We start from the raw sequence: 18,851 nt of genomic DNA, 5'->3' as shown, positions 1-18,851 counted from the left end.
ACATGTAGGTGTGGTAGTTACAGTAGGGATCTGTTGTAAACTACCCAGTGGTTACATGGACTTACACCATTACAACTGTGGAAGGCTGGATTTATAGTCCATATATTTGACATGATGCTTAACATCTGGTCAGGAACCTTTCAATTTGGATGTGTAAATATGATGATACATCAGCCTAATGTTAAAGCTTTCTATCTATAAAACAGTGCCGTCTCACACTAATAACTGTTATACATGTTTTAGGTGTCATTGCTTTGAGTGGAGGAAGAGAGCGAGGATATGATCTGTGGATGTATGCTAAAATGATACTTTTTAATTACTTTACCTCTGAGAAATAACACATTTATGGATTTGTTTTGTCTGGCTGTTTATAGATATGTTTAATAAGTTTGTGCAATTACATTATTGCATAGTGTACAGCTTAATCTGTAATTTTATAATATGTGTGAGCAGTGGACCTTACCACTGGAATTAGTGTGCTTTATTAAAATTAAATTAATATACATGAAACACTAACTTTGCAAATTTGTTGGGTTCACAGTTTAGCCAGCTTGGAAAATCAATGAAACCCATAGATGCAATAGTTTTGTTAGGAGAACCGGTTAGATGGGAGACATCCTTACAGTTAATAGTGGATGGACTTTTGTCAAAGGGATACGCTGAAATGCCTCCTTCGGCTGTACAGTATCCACACATCCCAATTCTTGCATGCAATATGGACTTGCTATGGATGGCAGAGGCTTCCATGCCAAGGTAACTATATGAATGTTAAGAATGTTTATAAAACACATTGCATTAACTAACTGCAAACTGCTGAATATTGAGTTTGTTATTTTTTAAGATAGCTTTTGCAGCCCTGTGTTTAACAAACAGAGAATTGGTAGAGTACACTGGTAAATAGTATATAAAGAGAAAGGTTTGACTACAACAGTAGTTTTTGCAGCTAATGCTCTAATTTTTTGTAGTGCTGGCAAACTGTTTTTACTGACTACTGTTTCCTCCAGTCAGTATCACAAGTACTGTTGTATGAATTATTGGAATACTAGGAGCACTAAGTGTGTGTTGGTGTAGTTTCCCTGTAATAGTGAGAATGGATATATCTAACTGAATGAACTTATATCTTATTTATTAGCACAGCAAACTTTAAAATTTTCAGATACATAAAAACTGTGTGTGCAAAGGAACTTGATTGCAGTTATATGCTGTTTGTGGGCTACTCCCACTAGAATACAGATATAAATGTTATATGGCATTGTTGGCTGGGATATCCCACAGGATGGGTTAAACTGCCTGCCAGAAAATGTGTTCCTTCTCCACCTGCATTGGCCCCTTTCCTTGTGGCTATGTGAGAGTTGTGTGAAATGCTGAGCTGTAGAGTTTGAGTCGAGTGTGATGGATGTATGATGATGATATGATGATATGATGATGATGATGATGATGATGATGATGATGATGATGATGATGATGATGAGAGAAGGGAGAGGGTCTGAAGTCTGATACCAGCACATAGCTTACTTCTCTCAAATAGCATCTGGGGGGCTGCTGAGCTTAATGTCCATGGATCACCATCAACAGTGTCACATGCCCTCACTTCATGAAACACTGCACAGAGGTTTGGAATTTAATCTAGGACATTAGCTTAAAGACTAGTGATCAGAAGTTTTGCACTCCACTCCTCTTCCCCTTGCCAGCCAAATACTGCCTCTGAAAATTTCAACCACTACCAGAATTTGAACCAGCTTATTTTGAGTTGAATGCCACTGCTCAGATGTATATTGGCAATCTTGGCTACGGTGGAAGGTTCCCAGTAGGGAAATGCATAGCCTTTTAAGAATCTTGTCTCAATTTTGAGACATAAGTTAGTGTGTGGTTTAGAAACAGCTTATATCAGCAATTTGGGCTGACATACTTGGTTTCTTTCTAACACTATTTTCATAGTCTATGTAACTTTTATTGAATAATTTAAAGTAATCTTCTTACAAATAAATGTAAGCCATCATTTGATTGTGAACTTACAGGGAACACATTATTTTTTGTAAGTAACCAATGTACCTTCCTAGGAATTTGAGGAGGAGGATGATGATAAAGATGTTTTAAGAGCTGCAGCTATTCTACAGTACAGTGAAGTAATGGCTAGATGTTGTCCCATGGGAGGTGATGAGTCCATGCCTTTCTCAAATATGAAAAATGATGCATTTTAAGATGGAATCTGAAAGATGGGTCACCTTGATATTTTCCTTCATACACACAAAACGTAGCCAGTTGTGAAGAATAAAATTCTGAACCTGCAGAACAAGCATATATATATATATATATATATATATATATATATATATATATATATATATATATATATATATATATATATATATATATATATATATATATACACACTTGTGTCTGTATATGTGCGGATGGATATGTGCGTGTGTGCGAGTGTATACCTGTCCTTTTTTCCCCCTAAGGTAAGTCTTTCCGATCCCGGGATTGGAATGACTTCTTACTCTCTCCCTTAAAACCCACATCCTTTCGTCTTTCCCTCTCCTTCCCTCTTTCCTGATGAAGCAACCATGGGTTGCGAAAGCTTGAATTTTGTGTGTGTGTTTGTGTTTATTTGTGTGTCGATCAACATACCAACGCTTTCGTTTGGTAGGTTTGTAATGTGTAGCATATCTTTAGAATTGATGGTCATTGCAAACCCTCATGAAATGATGTGTACAAGACAGTAATAGCCTTTGTGAACCACCTTCTATCACTAAGAAAATTGTGCCGAACTTAAAGGGCTTGGAACACATGATGCCCACATCACTCATTATTGCCTTTCAGACATTCAATATGGCTAAGACAGGGGGAATGTGAGCACCAGGCATATGTCTCACATTTTGATTTAATACTTCATTATAATTTTGGAGTGATGTGGTGTTGCACTGCCTTGGTCTCTAGTAAAGCGTTGGAGGCAGACAAATAATAGCAGTATATCAGGTCCATGTATTAATTGTGTTTTGAAAGCCTCATCACATTTCTTGCTTACTCCCCAGCTCCTCCTTCCAGGCTGAGGATATGAAGACTGTGAAGGTAAAGTTCATTAAGAAGGTTAGAATTTATGATGAACAATCAAATTTATTGTTGATTGTTTGCATTGTCTTGCGACCATTTATAAACAAACAACTTGCACATTCCTGTTGTCGTATAACATTCACATAAATTTCTTATAACAACTGTTTTGCTTCTGTCTTGAACAGCTATGTTGTAAGCCTTGTCGTCACTTATAAAATTATTCTCATTACGATAACTGCAAGAATAATTCTGCATGTGTACACGTCTTGGACCATGACTACTGCAATAAACAAACTCTTGTTCTCAAGTACACTCAAACACTGTGTATGGAAAACCCATTGTTGTGTCCAGAGAGGTAGTTTCTTGTTCTTCCTGATGCTATTACCTAAAGAGGCTTGAACAAAAACATGAACAAAGTAGCAAACTGTAAGAACAGTAACCTTATATCTCTGAAACTCTTAAAAATTTGAGCTTTGGAGTCTCATGGAGATGGAAGATCCAAGGTGAGAAAGCAAAGAAAAAGAAAAATCAACTCCTAGAAAGAATAATAATGATCCAAGACAAATTACACAATACTACAGTGAAACCATGAATATATTGAGAATGGTGTGGTATATTTAAGTTTTGTAAATGTAGTATACCTAACACAAAAGTATCTAAACCAGTCCACTAAGTTTGAATGGTAAAGCTGTCAGTATTAGTTGTAACAAATCACAGTGTGTAAACAAATATTAATGCCTTTGTACATACGTAAGTCGGTATAAAATTTGACAGATCACAGAATGGAAACAACACTTACTGTCTAGGAAGTAGGTTCTAAGGGGAACTCTGATTTGTAAACAATACCCGTGTGTATGAAGTCTGTGACATGCATAACTAAAGCCAGTGTAAAACCTTTCAAAAATATATGCGAATCATTTCCAAGAGAACTCCACAAAAGATGAACCTAAAAAACGAGTGTAGTTCACAAGCCCAGGCACATAAAAATCAAACCTAAACATATGCATCATATCAACAACATTTCACTGACTTACCCATTTGACATAAAAATCAGTAGTAACTAACATTTCTCAGAAATTGCAATAACTTTGTGTAAATGTTGTATACTACACATAACGTAAATATAACAGGTCCTTTTACAAACAGTATTAAAGCAGGTTAAATTTATATTACAACAGCTTCTGACGAGTGTTAATGTGGATAGAGCCAACTACTATATGTAGTATTGTGAAAATGTAAACATCAGTATGGTCGTCTGCTAAAATTTGTATAGATGTTATGGAAATGTTGTTGGAAACAACTATTTGAACTGTGTGCAAGTACAGCTGAAAAGCTGTTTCTGTATGTCAAAAGACTTTTGAAATTTTTGATCTTTGCATGAACATGAAATCGTACTATTGAAAATGACCGTAAGTTTGAAATTACAGTTGTAGTAACTGAAATGAAAAATACATGCAAAGGCAAAAATGTCATTTAAAGTGAAAAAATTAGTCAAAGGTGAAAATGTTGCAATTAAAAAGATTATTACATCTTCAGACTCTGGTGACTTTTTGGTTCAACTCTTATTTGGTTTCCCACAGTGTACTTTACGGAGTTGCACTAACATTCTAATTCATTTTGTTTGATTCATTCATGGTTGGTATGTTGAAACTTAAATTTGATTTGCATTGTTTTCTTCTAGTAGAGCTTTCCATTCCTTTAACCCAATATATGATTGATTATCTGAAAATATACTACTTAGTTTTATTGCATTGATGAAGTGCTTAACCTATTTTGATTCTGCCATGCTAGGAACATTCCTGAAGGGATAGAACCAAGCAAAGTGGTGCAGTGTCAAAGGCTTGAGAACCAAATTCAGGAGCATGTGATGCTTAAAACCTTCACATTGTGTAGTTAGATATTGTGGGAATTTGTGAAGTTCTTCTGGTCAGGTGAGTACAGGATCATAAATACAAAAGCAAATAGGGGTAATGCCGCAGTAGGTTTAATAATGAATAAGAAAGTAGGAATGCGGGTAAGCTACTAATGAACGGCATAGTTAACACATTATTGTAGCCAAGATGGAAGCCCACACTCACCCCCAGTAGTTCAGGTTTATGTGCCAACTAGCTCTGCAGATGATGAAGAGATTGAAGAAATGTGTGATGAGCTCAGAGAAATTGGTAAGGTAGTTAAGGGAGATGAAAATGTAATAGTGATGGGTGACTCAAATTTGATAGTAGGAAAAGGAAGAGAAGGAAAAATTGTAGGTGAATATGGACTGGGGGAAGGGAATGAAAGAGGAAGCCACCTGGTTAAATTTTGCACAGAGCACAGTTTTATTATCTCTAACACCTGGTTTAAGAATCATGAGAGAAGGCTGAACACTTGGAAGAGATATGGAGACATCAGAAGGTTTCAGATTGATTATGTAATGGTTAGATAGAGCCTTAGGAACCAGATTTTAAATTGTAAGACATTTCCAGGAGCAGATTTGGACTCTGGTCACAATTTGTTGGTTGTGAACTGTAGATTAAAACTGAAGAAACTGCAAAAAGGTAGGAATTTTGAGGAGATGGGACCTGGATAAACTGAAAGAAACAGATGTTTTAGAGTGTTTCAGAGGGAGCATTAGGGAAAATTGACAAGAAAAGGGGAAATAAATGCAGTAAAACAAGAATGGATAGCTTTGAGGGATGAAATAGTGAAGGCAGTGAGGATCAAGTAGCCAAAAAGACAAGAGCTAGTAAAAATCCTTTGGTAGCAGAAGAGATATTTAATTTAATTGATGAAAGGATGTAGAATCATATGTCACTAGGGGTAAGATAGATGCTGCCTACAAGAAAGTTAGAACGACCTTTGGAGAAAAGAGAACAACCTGTATGAATATCGAGAGCTCAGATGGAAAAACAGTCCTAACCAAAGAAGGGAAAGCAGAGAGGTGGAAGGACTATATATTGGGTCTATACAAGAGCATTGTGCTTGAGGGCATTATTATGGAAATGGAAGATTATGCAGATGAAGATGAGATTGGAGACATAAGTCGAAACAAGGCCCTGGAGGCAGACAACATTCCATCAGAACCACTGATAGCTGTGGGAGAACCACCCATTACAAAACTCTTCCATCTAGTGTGCAAGATGTACGAGACAGGTGAAATACCCTCAGACTTCAAGAAGAATACCAATAATTCAAATTCCAAAGAAAGCAGATGCCGACAAGTGTGAATATTACTAAACTATCAGTTTTATAAGTCTTGGTTGCAAAATACTAACACGAATTCTTTACAGAAGAATGGAATAACTGGTAGAAGCTGACCTTGGGAAAGATCAATTTGAATTCCAGAGAAATGTCGGAACATGTGAGGCAATACCGACTCCACAACTTCTCGTAGAAGATAGGTTAAGGAAAGGCAAACCTACGTTTATAGTGTTTGTAGACTTACAGAAAGCTTTTGACAATGTTGACTGGAATACTCCCTTTGAAACTCTGAAGGTAGCAGGTGTAAAATATAGGGAACGAAAGGCTATTTACAGCTTATACTGAAACCAGACAGCAGTTATAGGAGTCGAGAGGGCTTGAAAGGGAAACAGTGGTTGAGAAGGAAATGAGACAGTGTTGTAGCCTGTCCTTGATGTTATTCAATCTGTACAGCTAGCAAGCTGTGAAGACAAGCAAGAAAAAAAGGAATTTAGGTAGGAATTAAAATCCAGGGAGAAAATATAAAAACTTTAAAGTTTGCCGATGACATGTTGATTCTGTCAGAGACAGCAAAGGTCTTGGAAGAGCAGTTGAACAGGATGGACAGTGTGAAATGAGGGTATAACATGAGCATCAACCAAAGCATAACAAGGGTAATTCTAAAGATTAGGTGGGTAGATCACATAACTAATGAGGACGTTCTGAACAGAAGGGGAGAAAAAAGAAATTTGTGGCACAACCTGACCAGAAGAAGGGATCGATTAATAGGACATGTTCTGAGATATCAAGAGTTCACCAATTTAGTACAGGAGGGAAGTGTGAGGAATAAAAACTGTAGAGGGAGACCAAAAGATAAATACAGTAAGCAGACTTAAAAGAAATGGAGGTTGCTGTAGTTGTTCAGAGATGAAAAGGCTTGCATGGGATAGAGTAGCACGGAGAGCTGCATCAAACCAGTTTTGAAACTGAAAAGTACAACAACAACAACAACAACAACAACAGTGGGGAATTTAGTCTTATGGCAAATGTCTCAGGTTGGTTCTTAAAATAGAATGCTCTCTTCTGACAGTGTCGCTGAAAGTGACACGTTCTTGCAGCTTCCAAATACACTTGTTATGTCTAAAGTGTAACTGACAGTAATATACTTCAGTAACTTTTGGTATACATGATTCCTGGTGATCTGAACTGACTTGAGCTCTGTGGTATAAAATGCTGTGGTGTTTACAATAATATATTCAAATCTTCAGTTTCTATTGGTCATCATAATTCTGATTAATTACGTTTAAGTTTTCGTGCAAGTGTTTCATTACATTTACATTCCTCAATAACTTTCTTACGAGGTATGTCCACAAGGTAAATTCCGTTTGGTTATATAAAACAAACATGTTCAGATACAGAAAAAATATTTATTGTACAAAATTTTATAACTGTTAAACTACTTTTCTACACAGCTTCCGAAATTTTGTAGGCACTTGTCATAGCGTGGCACAAGTTTTTGTATGCCTTCTTCGTAGAAGGTTGCCGCCTGTGTATTCAACCATGTTGTAACATGTCCTTTCAGCTCATCATCATCATTGAAGTGTTGACCACCAAGGACAGATTTTAGGTGTAAGAAGAGATGAAAGTCACTAGGAGCGAGGTCTGGGCTGTACAGAGGATGATCAAATGCGTCCCAGTGAAATTCCCGTAAGAGTTGTTTGGTCACATTTGCTCTGTTCTTCATCGTGCACTGGATCATGTCCTTCATTGAATAGTCTAACCCATCTTCTAACCATTGAATCACTTGTAGCATTTTGTCCGTAAACCTCGCAGATTTGCCAATGAATTTCCTTTGGTTTAACTTTCTTTGCAGTTACAAAACGAATCACAGATCTGATTTCACATGCAGCGGCATTTTCAATTATGGCTGACATTGTAACAAGCACTACAAAGCACACATCTGCAGCAGCAATCTGAAAATGGTGTATATGCCTTCTCTCTGAGTCAGAGTAACTGCCCCACATTCTCGGAACTGCGGCCGTAGCACTGCTGTGGATAGAAATAGAAATGGAGCTTATTTTGTGGACGACCGTCGTATGTCCTTCTCTTGTGATATTCTGTCAGTCTAATTTAGGCAGATTCCTTTGACCATATGTTGTGCAGTATTAATTTCCCCAAGATCTTTCAGTAGGCATGAGTGACAATGCTTCAGGGGCAGTGTTGTCATTTCAGGGACTATACTCCACTTCAAAATCATATTATAGTATCAACTCCCATTGTCCTGTGCAACAATGCATGAGTTTGCACTTCATAAGAAATGACAACATTGCTTTGTGGTCTGTTCATATCATGGTATGCCATCTAAATAGATAAAAATTAGTTTTGTCACACACAACATATACTTTTCCCATTTCGTCAATAGCAACTGCATGGTGCTCCTTGAAATTCTGTCCCTCAGATTTTGAAGACCTTTTTGCCTATCCCATATTCAGTTACCCAACTCACTGTAGATATGCTGACCCAGATTAATGTGATGGAAAATTGTAGCATATAGTAGCTGAGATCAAATCTCTTCAAATTCTTGCTGTTACTGTTCTCCCCGTATTCACACACAGTCTTTCTTAAAAAAGTTATGAGGGTGCAGAGGTGACAAACTGTAAACACTTAAGAAGTGTTTGTCGAAACCAGTGAATCCTAAGAATGTTTGAGATTGTTTACAACATGTAGACGCTGGAAAATTTTCAGTCTTCTTTATTTTTATTGTTGCAGGTTTCTACCTTTTGGCATGATTAAATGTCCTAAAAACTTTGTTTTTTTCAAATTCTACTTTTGAATCATCTAATACAAGACATAATACATGTAGGTGTTCATCTGTGGTTCAGTGGCAGTTAAAATGTCGCCTGCATAAACAGTGAAAAATAAGTAAATCTCTGACCAACTTGATCCAGAGCTCTCATGAATACTTCAGAAACATATTTAATCATTTAAACTGGCAACTCTTACTGTTAAGTAAAAATTCTTTGCACTTTCTGCTATCCACATGCAATAGAAGTTGCCAATAAGTACTCAAGGTCAAAATACTTAAATACAGGGTAATTACAAAGTTTGAAACATTTGAAAAAAATGGTGCAGATAAATTTTAAAGTGCAAAGTGACAAATGATACAGTATGTGAAAACAAACTCTACAAGTTTTCTTTATGATGTTTGCAAATATGTGTCCATCCTTTTCACATTACAGTACTCTCAGTGAAGAAGGAGGGTCCATTGTCTTGTTGCAAAAGGCACAGAACATGTTGACTTTCTTGAAATCCTGGACATGTTTGACAGTAGCATGTGTATTCTCTGTCCCCTACACGTGTGTTTATCAGCTGACCTATCTTGAAAGATGAAGAGTGACTTTGTCACTTGATATCAATTTGCTTGCAAATTCATAATTTTCAAGATGATTTTGCATATCAGTGCAGAACTACAGATGGTGCAGTTTGCTCGCAGGAACTGAATTTGTACTGCTTCACTCTTACAATCACTTATGAAAGTTTTTGGAAAATGTTGGCTGAACGATGTTTAATTGTGCACAATCTCGATAGGTAGACTTTGTGGGACTTCATATCATCACAGCCCTCACACAGTCTACTGTCTGTTCTCCCATGCTCAGTTGGCTTGAAAGTTGTACATTGCACAACCAACCATTTTCCTCCGATTTCTTCCACCGCTGATGCAGCTTGGCGTGAGATGGTGCAGTTTAGACAAAATTGTCATTCCTGCAGTTCCTAGGGGGGTGAGAATAGATATTACCATTTTTGTTGATTTGTCCTTGCTGGTGGAGCCTGTAAACCCACTTCACTATGCTTTTATAAATTGATGGTATCTTGTGAAACTTGGCACTGAAAGCTCTTTAAACACTCACTACCACTTGGTAATTCTAGCACAAAAAATGCATTCTCTTCCTGGTTTGCCACCATTTTCAGCAACCACAGTTGGTGGCATCCCTGTCAGCAGTTCTCCAAAACATCTGGCTGACACCATGTAAAAATAAAAGTTTGTATTTCATGTGTTCATTTGTTGTATTATGTTAGCCATTTACTGATACCAGTTTTATTAGATGTTTTATGGGCTTTGTAATTACCCTATATTTAGCTCCATTAAATTTTTTCAGTCATTGTTTCAAATTATCTGACAGAGCCCTCTGCAGGAGAATAATTCTGTTTATCACTCTGTTATCCAAAACAATGCTCACTGACCCACACTGCTGCATAACAGCATGAATTTGTTTGCTGTACTCGCTGTCCAATCACCCTGTGATTTCAAGATTGAACATTCACTGAATTTCTTGATCTGTGGGTTCTCTCTTAGCTGACAGAATTAAATATTACTTTATCCTCAATCACTTATGTGGAATAACTTTAAATCTGCAAAAGTACCATTTCATTAACTCTGCAATATTAGTAAATGGAAACAGTGCTGCTCCTGTAAAGATGACATGTTGTGTACCAGACAGGCAAATCAAAAAGACTGTTACACATCTGGCTTTTGGCCAAAGCCTTCTTCAGAAAAGCACAAGCAAGCACACCTCAAACATACATGACCACCATCTGCAGCAGCTCAGCCCTGAATGCCATATCATTAACTCTGGTTGATATGAAAATGTTTCTTGACGATAAGGTAAAATGATTTTTGGTTCTTCTGTTTGATAGCCTATAAGCTCTTTCCATTTATCAAGAGTTGTTTGTATCTTTGTAGCAGCTTCTTTAGATTTATCATAAAGTTGTCACTATTTTCATCAAAACACAAAGCTACAGCTTCCTATCCAGTCTTCATATAAAGAACTCTTGGACTCACTTATTAAGTGTCGTCACATTCATCATCAATAACTTCTTTAAAGTATATCTTAATTCCATTGATGGAAATTAAATCCAAACAATACTTGTCTACCGACTAGTGTGCCCTAAAAAACAACTCCAACATTTAAAAATGGGACTACTGACAAAAGAAAATCTCCATCCTGAATTTTTGTTTGGGATGTCTAGCATTTATTTCTAGCTGCACTTATTATTCGTAAGTGGAAAGATGGTCATGGCGATTCTCTCATTAAATTCGTTAAAAATTTTCCATAACTTCAGTTGCTCTACATCCAGGACATGAAGGAATAATCATGCGCTTCCACCTATTTCAGCTTCAGTTATTGGCTTGAAAGTGTCTTAGTAGGTGCCATTCTTCCCATGAAAGTTGGACCATTATTTCCCATCCAATGTCAACTTTCATTTTTTGGATTGGTCCACCCCAGTAGTTGAGTGATGAGTGCAACAGAATGTCATGCCAAGGGGCCTGGGTTCGATTCCCGGCTGGGTCGGAGATTTTCTCCGCTCAAGGACTGGGTGTTGTGTTGTCCTAATCATCATCATCTCATCCTCATTGACATGCAAGTTGCTGAAGTGGCGTCAACTCAAAAGACTTGCACCAGGCGAACGGTCTACCCAACAGGAGGCCCTAGCCACACGACATTTCACTTTCTGGATTGGTAATTTTGATCCCAGTTCCATAGCTTCAGTTTTGTAGTGGATCACATCTGAAACTTACTAATAGCTGTCCTGTGAACTGTGTGGTGGAAAATTGTCTTTCTAACCTTATACCCCATGTATGTGGGCCATCCTCCAAATTGTTTATGCAGATATCTATTTTGTGCTTTTTCTATGTGCACTGACAGAAACACCTGTTTGAACTGTCGCATTAATCCAGCTTAGTGTGATCCATGGTCAGTTTGTATTCTTGAAACTTACAGGTACTAATACTAACATCAACAGCCATCTTTAGAATTGCACTTACCAGATAGTGACATTTTTCTTGCACTGTTGTATTGATTTTCTTTTCCAACAGGTGCTCATCTAACTCGGGCTGACAATGGCTCCTATCTGCAGCGGCCAGTTGTACTTTCTTGATTTCGGCTTCCAGGTTTGTATATTGTTCCTGTACACCAGCTACAAAATTCACAAGCGACTTCTCATTTTTGAACATCTCTTTAGTTTTGGGAGCTTCTGCATATTGTTTGTTTATTTTGTCTTCGAATTAATCAAGTTACGTTTTATTATCCTTTCAAGCTTCCTCATTCTGTTTTTTGATTACATTCGTTTTTGGTCTTTATTTCATTCTCTTCTCTGTGAACTTCATTATGGAACTCTACCTATTTTCCATGAATTTATCAATGGGTTCTTTCCACATATGTGACTGCAACACCACACTCAAGACTGCTCTTCTTAATTTGATTTTCTATTTGCCATTAAATGTCATCAATTTTTTTTGGTTTTAATTCATCAATTTGTTGGTGAATATTATAATTCATTTCCATTATGTATTCCAACAGTTGGTTAAGTTCAACATTCTGCAATTCCTGTCAAACTACCAGTGTTGTTACCTCCACTTTTGAACTGAATACCGGTGCCCCGAGTTTATAATTATAACAGGTTAGACTTCCATGAATAAATAATAAATAAAATAATATGGAATTTGTGTCTGATTCTAAAATAATTTCAGAATTTTTGTGCGTATTTATGTTGTGTATGAGGCGGAACTATGGGCCTCATGGAAAAAGGGTGACCTGGCTGAGTCACACAATTTGACTCTTAGTCTGATCACAAGGGGTGGCCATTATTGCATGCGTTGATCACGTAGGCTGACGTGAGGATCAATGAACTACACTTGACGGGATGTACCTGGAACATCTTAGGTGATTAGAAGTAAGTAGAGAGAAATACAATTAAATACGTAGCTTTAATTCAGCATCAGCGATGAACGTCGATCTTGGCTTTGTACAGTAATATTTACAAGTGCAGTTATAGACTGAACTGCGAATACTACTTTACAATTCTGATTGCTTCACACATATAGATCAATTGGCAATGCATAAACTGTATGTGGCGCCTGGCTAGGTCGTAGCTGCTGACTTAGCTGAAGGCTATGCTAACTAGCGTCTCTGCAAATGAGATCTCTGAAGCTATAACAAGTGAACCATTCCTATTAAAGTCGGCTGTAGAGCTGGGCAGTGCGCTAGCTTGTCGAGTAAGACCAGCCAAGTGGCGGTGCTCGGTCTTCTAGCGTCGACAGTGGTGACTCGCGTGTCCGACATGTACTGACGGACCGCGGCTGGTTTGAAGCCTACAACAGAGCAAGTGTGGTGCCTTGCAGTGACACCACAATTTACATCTTCTACACTAAAATTTTTGTTGCCACTTATTGTTAAATGAAGCTCTGCAGCCTATAAATTGTAACTGTACCTACTCAAAATGTATACTTTACAGATTATTATAACATTTTTTCAGTGTTGCTCTTATAAAAAAGTGCACTACTTTCTGATATGCAGCACTCTGACCATGTAATGTGGTTTGACTGTATTGGCATCCTTGAAGACTGAGCTGAACTCAAAGTACATACTATGCATCACCATGTGTATCCTCCTGGATCTTCTTAATTACACTTCAATCTTCCTCATTTTCAGAGTGGGGATTTCTTGTAATTGGGGATATGCAGAGCATGAAGCTAAAGTTAATTAACAGGATCTGAATTTATGACAGACAATTGAATATCTTGTTCATATATTTGTCCTCCTGCACCCACCTGGACAGCTGTATGTAGATGGTGAGGTGTGCCGGCCCTGGATCGAATCTGCCCGGTGAGGTGTGCAGGCCCTGGATCGAATCTGCCCAGAGGATTAATGTTGAGGGTCGGTGTGCCCGCCAGCGTGGATGTGGTTTTTAAGCATTTCCCCACATCTGTTTAGGTGAATCCTGGGCTTGTAAACAAGTCCTGCCTCAGTTACACAGTTTGCAAACCAAACATTTCGAAAACCTTTGCACACTTTCACATGAATCGCTCTACATGCTGACAGTTGGGGGTACACTCATTCCATCCGGGGGGGGGGGGGGGGGGGGGGGGGCAATGGTGTGGCAACAGGATATCCCTTAAATTAATTATACCAAATCCGTTAATAACCATACTGACTCTGTGCAGATGCAGGGCAAAGGCACAAGGAAAAGAAGGCAGTTGTTCTCCTCTATAAACAACCAAGTTGCATGTTCTTGTGAACCGTAACATTTTAAGTGAACTTCCTATCGCAACCATCTTGTTTCTACTTTGGATCGCTAATTTATAACTCTTGTTCTCAGTCATGAAATTCTCATTCATTTAGCTGGAAGCATAATTTTGTGTCACCCTTGACTGCACTGTACTGTGGGTTTTATGTGCATATTTTTTAAGCCCAGAGAGGCAGCTTCACTAGTTCTTGCAACTCACTGATGCCATTTCCTAAAGAGGCTCATACACATTCATATATAATTGAGTGAGCTGTGACAGCAGTAACCTTAAATGGTAAATATACTAAAGTAACCTTAAATGGGAAATATACCAAAGACTTTATTTCATACCACATATTCAGTACTGATGCTGCTGTCAGTGACCTGAGCTGTAACCTACTGCCAAGAGAGATCCAGTGCTTACCAGGCTTTCCAGTACTATGCCACAAGTGTTTATCAACTTGTATGACAACACAACAGTCTTCTCTGCATGCTTTGAGCATCCAGTGTAGACATTCCTTTACCAATACTAAGTAAAAGTAACCATGTGGCACCTAAATTCTTAGCTCCATAACAAGTTGATTCAAGATGACACAACTGCTCCTATTTTTTTTATCCAACATTAACAGTGACTCGATTATGAGTTTGACCACAGCAGTTTCACCCCATTCAGGATGCTTATGTGCTATCTTTGATTCGGTGTTCTATGAAAAGCCCATAGTTTCATGTCTTCAGTTTGGGTGGCTCATGTGTTTGACTGCAATTGTACAGTTGTAATTAGTAGCACTGAGCATTTGTGACTTGCATATGCTGTGTGAAGATGTCACTCAGGTGGACAACACGAGGTTTCGTGATATATTATAATCCAAACCATACTCTTCCACTTTCTCAGGCTAAAGGAGTGCCAGGACTTGAATGAATGTGGCATAGTTTCCATATCAGCAGCTTAGCAGAATTGATGTACTAATGGTTTTTATTTACTGACTGTAAGGCAGCAGACTCCAAAGGTTTGTAGATATTAACCACAGTGATTTTGGCTAGCTCAACTGCCAGAACAAATATATCTCCTGATCTCTTTTTGTGGGTTGATTTGAAATCCATCTGTTATGACTTGACATCTGTAGCAATTCCATTCCCAGCAATAGTACAGCCTGAGCTGTATTTAGGCATGAGCAACTGCGCAGGATGTCAAAATTTTGGGGATGGCAAAATGTTGTCACTGAAAAATAATTTTTAAGTTTGATTTTAATGTGCATTGCATCAGCATTTAGGCATTCGATAATTTATTGGCAAAGTGTTGGCAAATATTTCTACCTGTCATTAAACTCATATTTTACCACTAGTCTACCTGTAAGTGAAGTAATTTGGATGTAGGCTATTAAACTGTAGTGATTTTCTTTGTATTTTTACCACAGATTGTGGCCAAGTTTGTTGTTTATGTGGTAGTTATACTTCAATAAAGATTAAAGTTGAAGTTAATGATTATGGAGATTTATTGGTGGTAGTCCATAAATGAATGACAGTGGTGTAGTTTAGGAAGGGGGCCATAAAATAAATGACTGCATGGCAGCAACACACACCCTAAATATGGCCCTGAGTACAGTCTACATTTTTCCTATCGTTTAAAGATCTGCATTGGCCTTAGTGTGGGTCTCGTGTATTGCTATTACATCTACACCATTCTCCAGCATAATACATGAGAGGTATTTGATATTCGGTTTCTTCTATTTTAAGTAGAGAAGTAATATGTAAGTGAGAGAATGAATGGCTGGTTGTGGTAAAAAGAAGTTGTAATTTTTAAGACCCATCATGGCCCAAATTGAACCTCTTTTGAACTACTTCGATTGAAGATGCCTCCCTAGCATATATGTGGCTAGGACATGGGCTGTTTTCTTCAGTTGGAGGTATTTCCAGTTTGCAGTTTTTGTAATGTTTATTGGTTTGCAACAAAACCCAGTTTTTTTTAAGTGGTTGAGACTAAGTACAATGCTCTAAGAAATTTACATGTATCATTTTTATGGTTTGATCAAACTGGTACTTTTAGTGCTATATAACATGACACTGTTCAAAATATAAGGCATGTGAACATAGTGTACAGCTGAAATTAGACGTTGCTTATGTTTTAGCAAAAGGTACTCAACCAGTGAAGAAGTTACAGAAAGTCATCCATCCCATTTGAGTGTTATTCATGTAATAAACTCAAGAATGAGATTTTTCTGTAAACTCGTAATAATGGGCTGTTTTCATTAAGTAATATGTGAGGAATAACAGTTTCTATGAAAGTGGTCATTGTGTTATTTTAATTGATGCAGGATAGGGGATGTTAGATCACCAATGTCATTTCGATAATTGCTTCACATAAAATTCACTGATTCTCTTCTGCAAAGATAATAAGTAGCGGTCCAGTTGCAAAAATATTATCCTGTAAAGGTAAATCGTTGGTGTTTATGAAGAGTTTATTTAGGTGTGTTCAGAATTTGCCTGCTGTCTTCTAAATTTTATCAACAACAGATGAGCAACATTATGCTTCATTACCACCACATTACAAAATATTTTCAGAATTAAATACGCAGAACACTCTGTCAGCATAGATATAGCAGTAGTTTATTGGAAACAAAGGTAAAGGTAAAGGTAAAGGTTTGCATTCTGGCCATTAATGGGCCAATCAAGCCTGCCGACTGTCATGTCATCATCAGCCACACAAGGCTGAGTGGACCCCATTCCAGTCCTTCCATCAATGTAAAATCCCTGGCAGTACCGGAAGTTGAACCCAGGTCCTCCGTATGACAGTCAGCCGCACTGACCACACAGCTTAGGAGATGAATTTAGATAGTCAGTTCTGACATAAGATGATTGTAGTGGAGAATATGAATTGAGAGAAAGTGTTCAGTGTGTTGACTGTAAATACTTCAGTTGTGTCCTTTCAATCAGTTATATTTAATTCTTAAAGTTTTTTCAGTAGCCCTTTGACTCTACTTATGTGTGTTCTATACTTAAGCTTTGTTGGTCATTTTTTGTGCCACTACTTGTATGATCTAAAATATCAGACTTTATTTTAACAAAGATTATCTATTTATTGTGGAGGAGATACATTTGTTTAAAATAAGCCTCTCATAATAACTGTTACAATTTGGCTGCGATATTTTGCCCTGTGATTTATACTCTTAAGGAATGGAAATCTTATTTGGAAGCTCACTAGACTTTTTCATACAGTTGTGGTCACACTACTTTGGCATTTTATTAACATAAGAAACTGGAAAATAGAATAGAGACAAATACACATTCAACATACATATTGGATAAAATAATGAATAACATTTTTTGTCTTTACTTACAATGAAGACTATTACACATTTAGCTTTTGATCAGAGCCTACTTTAGAAAAGAAAAAGAACATACATTCACACTAGCCAGCACATCTCCAGCCACTCTGTGAGGTGTGTGTGTGTGTGTGTGTGTGTGTGTGTGTGTGTGTGTGTGTGGTTTTCTGAACACTGTCTGCAGTTTATCCTTTTCATAATATTATTGATTTCCTACCTGGACTGTTCATTGTTTTAGGTTTAAACTCTTTCAGTCGAATCTGTACAATGGTGGTTTCCCTCAAAGTTATATGACTGTTTGCATATGTTAAAGTTCTTGCATTGACTTTTGGATCATGAATGTGTGTTTCGTATTATCTGAATTAGCACACCACAGTGCTCTCTCTCACACAAGAAAACCAGATTGTGGTTTTTTGTTCTTTGCTTCCTTTTAGATCAGTTCAATGTTAGTTGATGATTTTTATTTTTGTTGTTCAGCATACAAACTCTCAATAATTTGGAACAAATAAATTTATTCTGGGTATGTGAGAACATTGTCACTATGTAAAATTCTCCCATATTTTGGCCACTGTCATAACAATGGCTGCAGAAGCATATTCATTACCAAAGAAATTTGTGCACCCTGTTGGTTTGTGGGTCATGATACTTGATTTGTGAGTGGGAAATGTACCCAAAAGACAGAAATAAAACAATTTTGAATGAGTGATTGGGGGATGAGAGAGAGACCTTTAGAGTATCATCAACCCTGGGACCACTGTAGACGAAGTGCTAAGTTAGCTAACATTTTTAGTACTGCATCATTTTGGAAATGATTATCTGTGTTGTGCTTACATCACAGGCAATTATTATTTGCCTTAGTCTCACTACCAAAAGGTAAAACATCTAGGTAAAGTGAAAGCCAGTGTCCTTATTCATCCTATTAACATGTGGCTGATGTCGAAAGTACTTTCGTACACCCTACAGAGTCAATTGCACAGTCATTGGTTTTCTGCCAGTGACATGATTTTTTTGTAGAATGTATACCTGGAGTTTAACAGCCCAATCTTCATTATATATACTGAAAACGTCCCTTTGATATAAGATCTGTGTTTTGTTGCTGGATGCTGAGAAGTCAGTGTTGACATGACACATACAGGAAAATCTGATCCAGTTTTTGTCAAATGACTTTAGGCAATTAATACATTTGAGATGAGGTCTCCAACAAAACACTTAAGCTCTTATATTTTGTATACAGCTGGTTGGCCGAAAAAT

At 37.4% G+C, this 18,851-nt stretch overlaps 1 protein-coding gene across 2 annotated transcripts in view; it reads left to right on the top strand.

The window, feature by feature from the left end:
- Positions 1–18,851, top strand: part of LOC126470016 (haloacid dehalogenase-like hydrolase domain-containing 5) — a 122,330-nt gene that overhangs the window by 67,212 nt on the left and 36,267 nt on the right. For both annotated transcript variants that reach the window (XM_050097492.1, XM_050097491.1), the window contains exon 4: positions 542–753. In XM_050097492.1, coding sequence (XP_049953449.1) covers positions 542–753 — 212 coding nt within the window. The remainder of the gene's footprint in view (positions 1–541; positions 754–18,851) is intronic.

Source organism: Schistocerca serialis, chromosome 3 (genome assembly GCF_023864345.2).
Source record: "Schistocerca serialis cubense isolate TAMUIC-IGC-003099 chromosome 3, iqSchSeri2.2, whole genome shotgun sequence".
NCBI classification, from domain to species: Eukaryota; Metazoa; Arthropoda; class Insecta; order Orthoptera; family Acrididae; genus Schistocerca; species Schistocerca serialis.
Note: the sequence above shows the minus strand (reverse complement) of the source record. Positions and strands in the feature narration are given on the sequence as shown.